The sequence below is a fragment of the Stomoxys calcitrans genome, chromosome 5, assembly GCF_963082655.1.
Source record: "Stomoxys calcitrans chromosome 5, idStoCalc2.1, whole genome shotgun sequence".
NCBI classification, from domain to species: domain Eukaryota; kingdom Metazoa; phylum Arthropoda; class Insecta; order Diptera; family Muscidae; genus Stomoxys; species Stomoxys calcitrans.
The window spans coordinates 112,218,488-112,224,308 of NC_081556.1; the positions used below are offsets into that span (position 1 = coordinate 112,218,488).

At 37.8% G+C, this 5,821-nt stretch overlaps 1 protein-coding gene across 1 annotated transcript; it reads right to left on the reverse strand.

Moving 5' to 3' along the window:
- Positions 1-290: 290 nt before the first annotated feature.
- Positions 291-4,554, reverse strand: LOC106086359 (E3 ubiquitin-protein ligase TRAIP). The gene is made up of 9 exons (XM_059370044.1): positions 4,328-4,554; positions 4,033-4,248; positions 2,027-2,096; positions 1,770-1,960; positions 1,620-1,712; positions 1,484-1,541; positions 1,046-1,180; positions 768-986; positions 291-695 (listed from the first exon to the last, which is right to left on the reverse strand). Exons 1-9 carry the CDS (start codon positions 4,441-4,443, stop codon positions 423-425), a joined length of 1,371 nt encoding a protein of 456 aa, XP_059226027.1. The 5' UTR covers positions 4,444-4,554; the 3' UTR covers positions 291-422.
- Between the last annotated feature and the right edge of the window lie 1,267 nt (positions 4,555-5,821).

Here is a 5,821-nt window from a genome sequence, read left to right on the forward strand (position 1 = left end):
GCAGAGGTTAGCATGTCCCAGAACCAACAAAACAATCTATCCATATAGACTCATAAATAGTTTTTTCAAACTATTGCAAGAATCTGCTAATCGTGGTGGATGGGATTCAATGCTCAGTATCGAATTTAATGCTCGTATTACTTTATAATCGAGTATTTGTATTTAAATGTTCTTGCTCCTATGGTGTTTATAGGTACTGCATATAAAAATGTCTATATTTCTATATAAATAATTTTCTTCTTTGGGATAAGTAAGCATTAAGTTTCTCTCACACCAAGACAATAAGGAAATTTAGTTACAAAAATTGGGACATACCATTGAATTATCTACTTAAAATAAAGAGATTTCTATAAGAAACAAAACTACATTTACCATCTGAGTAACAAGGTAAGGTAAGGAGGTAGGAAATCCAAACCAATAAATTACTTAGCTAATTTAAAATTGCGTAGACCACCAGTCTTAAGGCGATTATTAATGCTTAACTTTGTTGTAGGTACCGCACTATCAGTTGATTGTTTTTGCTCAATCTCCATAATGTCGTCATCATCGGTGGTATCTTTAGCAAAAGGATCGACACGTTCTGAGCCACCAAAACCATTGAAAACATAATTCGATGCTAGGGGTTTCATCGAAGCTCCCATTGTACCTAGTGTAGATGATGTTAGTCCCAATCTGGGTTTCTTAAATATTGAGTACTGCGTAAGTGTGGGAAAGAGGTATGCATTCATTATTATTTCTTTTGGGCATTAAATTTAAACTTGTTTTACCTTTTCACCTAAATCGCTTTTAGTTTTACGTATAGCACCTGCAGTTTTTGTGGGTGAAATTTTCAAAGTTGTTAACTTCGATGTTGTGACTTTGGATCCAATCTCAAGTTTTGTAGAATTTTCATTGTTGCGCTTAAATAGAGGTACCAAACCCACACTACTGGATTTTATATTAAGATATGGCGAAGATGATTCTTCGATCTTTTTGATATTTTCTTTCTATAAGAACAATATGAATAAGAAAATTAAGTGAAAAAATTGTATGAAATAATACTTACTATGGTTGGTGATATGGTATAACGTTTCTCTTCCTTTAGCTTGGCATTGGAGGATATTGCAGATGTATTAAGACTGCCACTGGCAATGTTAGCAGTTGTTTGTCTTGATATACTGTTCGATTCCAGTGTTTTTATCTAATAAAGAAAAGAATGTGAAAAGTAGTTCTTTGGAGGTAAAAGCACACAAATTTCTATAAAAATGACCTAAGCCAAGACTTTATTTTAGCCATCTGCTATCACATCTCAAATTAATAAGTTAAAAGGTAAACTTCTAAGCTACGGTAATCGCCAATCATAAATCTTAAAAAGCGAGTATATGTTTAAATTCTTAAACTCTTTCGATTTGAAGCGCCTAGTCTTTGATTCTCGGGAGAAAAGTTTTCTCAGAAAATATTTTAGGTGTTGTGAACTATTTCGTTTACTTTGATGGAGCCTTACCTTTTCAAGCAGGCTATAATTTTCACTTTCAAGCTGAATGATACGCTCTTCTTGGCTTCTAAAAAAAGTAAAAACAAACCAATTAAAAGCAACCATTTGAGGGGAACGAAATAAATAGTTTGATTTTATTATATACCTTTTCAAATCCATTTCTCTGCGCAAATCATTTTGAACAGCTTTCAGTTGGTTGCGAATATCAGCTTTTTTATGTTCACATACTCGCAATTCTCTGTAAATGCGAAAAGTTATTACAAATTCGATTGATCCTCTATTGTTACTATTTCACCTTTTCAATGTTGTAATCCATACGGACAATACTTTGGGATCACTCTCATTTTTGAGTAGTTTTTCAGCCTCAGTCATTGAGGATGTAAGCAAGGTGTTTATGCCATTCATTGATTCAATTTGAGCTTTTAAATTTGTTACTTCAGCTCGTAGGCTTTCCATTACTTTTACTTGATTTTGTAACAATTTGATCTGTAATGTCAAGGGATTAACTTTGTAGTCAGTAGAGGGTTATTAATGGCTCCTTATATGACATACCTTTTCCACATAATTAAGTACAATAAAACTATTACTTTTAACTTCCTTTTCTAGGCCGGCTATTGTTTTCCTGAAAACAAAACAAAAACAGGTATTTTATAAGAACAAAATAAAAGTTGGTATCTTGAGAACAAGTAAAAGCTTGCTAAGTTCGGCCGGGCCGAATCTTATATACCCTCCACCATGGAATTGTGCAATTGTCTAGTTCTTTGAATGACTTTTTCAAATATTGTAGAAAAACATCAGTCTTTGAAAAACACCACCTCCAAAATTTCAGGCAAATCGAGTAATAATTACCCTCTCCATAGGCTCAAAACTGGGAGATTGGTTTATATGGCAGCTATATCAGGTTATATACCGATTTAGACCATACTTGGAACGCTTGTTGGAATCATACCAAAATGACATGTGCAAAATTTCAACCATATTGAATAAGAATTGCGCCCTCCAGAGGCTCAAGAAGTCTTATGGAAGATTGGTTTATATGGCGGCTAAATTAGGATATGGACTAATTTAGACCATACTTGACACATTTGTTGGAAGTCAAACTAAAACATTTCATGCATAATTTCAGCCAAATCGGATAAGAATTGCGCCCTCTAGAAGCTCAAAAAGTCAAGACCGAAGATCGGTTAATATGGCAGCTACATCAGGTTACGGGCCGATTTGAACCATACGTTGCACAATTGTTGGAAGTCATAATGAAATACGTCATGTAAAATTTTAACCTAATTGGTTAGGAATTGCGCCCTCTAGAGGCTCAAGAAATCTTATCGGGAGATCGGTTTATATTTAGACTGCACTTGGCACAGTTGTTGGAAGTGATACGAAAACACAACATGAACCGATTTAGCCCATTTACAATCCCAACTGACCTACATTAATAAGAAGCATTTGTGCAAAATTTCAAGCGCCTTGCTTTGCTCCTTCGAAAGTCAGCATCTTTTGACAGACGGACGAAAGGACATGGCTAGATCGACTTAAAATGTCATGACCATCAAGAATATATGTACTTTATGGGGTCTTAGACGCATATTTTGAGGTGTAACAAACGGAATGACGAAATTAGTATATCCTCATCCTATGGTGGAGGGTATAAAAACAGTTAATAAAATTTGGTATTTTCATCACGCTATAATTATTCTATTTACCAGAACAGCTATCATCAAAAATTTGTAGATAACTGCAACATGCACAGTATAATGGGCTACGTAAGGATTGTACACGAAGCCGATGCCAGGGATTGGCTACAACAAACTGTCCCTTGCCCCTACACATGACCCCATGACACCGATCACCGGAAAACCCTGCTAATCTGCCTGCAGAATCACTATGGACCGAACCAATTGAACATTCTGAGAGTGATAGAGCGAATAGGAGTGCCTTTCGTCGAATATGAGGTCCGCAACTAATACAATTTAACTTTAACAAAGTTACTTATGTCATCCACAGACCCAAGCACTCTTAAGCCCTGGGCCCTGACGATGCTACACAGATGCTGAAAATTTTGGATATAGAGGGAGTCGAGTGCGTAACCAAAGTCATCAAACAGGCATGGAATAATTATGAGCACCACACGGGGGAACTCTGAGCTCCGATTTGTGTGTTGTGCTTTATGGGTCCAGCGGTATCGATTGGAGAGCTTCAGTGAGGGGGAGGGTGGCATAGGTTCTTGTTTTAATACCAAGTGCGTGATATATGACAAGTGGAGTCATTGGCGCTTTTAAGTAACCAATGGCCATAAATTTCCCGCGACGATCGGTCCCATAGACTGGTAGGATCTTAACGAGGATCACTAAATCTACACACAAATACGCCAGGCACGGGCTAGCTGTGAGCACCACATAGGCTGGAACAATGAGTTTCGGTCTGTGTGGTGTTCAGTGCTGTCAAGAGAAGCTTAGCTGCTGCTCCTCACTTACAGGAGCTTGACGAGGATCGGCACATCAACATAAAAATGTGGCTACAACAAACTGCCCCTTAACACTTTTATAATTTATACTCACATGCACTTCTTTTGAGTCTCCTTAGAACTTTTGATTTGTTCCTCGGCTTTGCTCAATTCCTTCTCTTTCATTTTCAACTGTAGATTTGCATTGTCCAACTGTTCCTGCAGTGAACCCACATCAATGCGGCTCACATCCAAATTGGCCAAATTGAAGTAGACACGAATAATATTGCGCTCCGAACATCGGTTGCGGCATTGAGGGCAAGTTTTTGATCTAAATTTAGAATAGAAAACGACTCTCTTCAGTTGATTGATATTCACAGTGAAGGCATGCTTTTTCGTGGGCATTGTACCTTTCCAACCATTGCTTGAGACACACATAATGGAACATATGACCACAGGTCGTTACATAGACATCATCAGCTTGCGAAAATAATTCAGCACAGATAACACAATTTAAATTTAACATTTTTATTTGTTTTTTATACTTATTATTAATACATTTGTGACAAAAATAACGTAAAAATTGTTAAACAAACTAAGAAAGACACTAACAAAAAGAACAACGTTAAGGAAAGTAGAACAAATCACGAAGGAATTTCTTTTGTTGTTATTGTTAATATTTTTGTTGTTATCTTTGTTATTTTTGCGCCAATATTCACGGTCAATTGTTGAGTAATCGGCAAAACGTAACGTAAGGTAATGTAAACTATCAGCTGTTCAATATGAAAATGAAATGGTCGTAAAGCCGGCGAAGTTTGTCAAACAAACGTTTGAGTGTTGTTTATATTTGAAAATTGTGAACATTTTAAGAATTTGTTGTAGTTGACTGCAAGTGGTTTTTCATTTAAAGAGTGCTATTGTGAAATAGAACTAGTTTTCGTGTCATTCATAGCCAATTTTATTTTCAAGTATGAAATGTTATTATGTTAGTCGCAGATTTGTTTAGGAGAAGCAGTGCGGGATCGTAGAACAAAGTGTTATAATTTATTTAATCAAGTAAACAACTGTGAGACCCAAAAGTACACCAAAAACGTAACTGTAGGTAAGTCCACAACCATTCATATATTAATTTGAGCATTACAAAATTTATACTGTTTCTCACCCTGCAAATTTCCTCTTTAACCTCGTATCCACAACGTAGATGATTTGTTCCAAAAATACGCTTACACTATAAGTTGTTGTTGTAGCCACATTTTCATGTGGCGATCCTTGTCAAGCTCCTGTAGGTGAGCAAGCTCGTTTCAGTCTAAAGGACCGACCGCCTTGGAAACAGGATGGCCATTGCTTATTTGAAGGCGGCAATAACTCGCCTTGTCATATCCAGCATCATAGGCACTCAGTATTTGTGCAAGAACCGGTGCCGCCCGGCCTCTCACTGAGGCTATCCGCTCGATAACGTTGATTGTCCGCTACTGCCGTTGCAGCTACTCCATATGGAGCATTCCACTATCCGCAACCTTTGGACGCGCCCGGTAGCTCCCATCTAAGCTTTTCATGACAGCAATGAACACCACACAAATTGGAGCTCAATGTTCCAGCCTGTGTGGTGCTCTTAGCTATCCCTCGCCGGGATACCATCTTATACCTTTCGCGAGGAGGTCCGCCTACGATGCCGAACGCCAGCGTTCAAATCCCCTTATCTTCTTACAAATATTACTCTCATCTCCTTACTCGTCAAGCTCCTGTAGGTGAGCCAGCTCGTTCCGGTCCAAAGGAACGATCGCCTCGGAAACAGGATGGTCATTGCTTATTTAAAGGCGGCAATAACTCGCCTTGTCCTATCAAGTATCCGCCCGGCCTCTCACTGAGACTCTCCGCTCTATAACGCTGATTGTTCGCTACTG

Coding starts and splice junctions, on each gene's coding strand:
- LOC106086359 (XM_059370044.1), bottom strand. CDS start 4,443: ATGTTAAATTTAAATTGTGTTATCTGTGCTGAATTATTTTCGCAAGCT. Junction 1,542..1,619: donor AGAGAAATGGATTTGAAAAG/GTATATAATAAA, acceptor TACTTTTTTTAG/AAGCCAAGAAGAGCGTATCA. Junction 1,181..1,483: donor ATTATAGCCTGCTTGAAAAG/GTAAGGCTCCAT, acceptor TTTCTTTATTAG/ATAAAAACACTGGAATCGAA.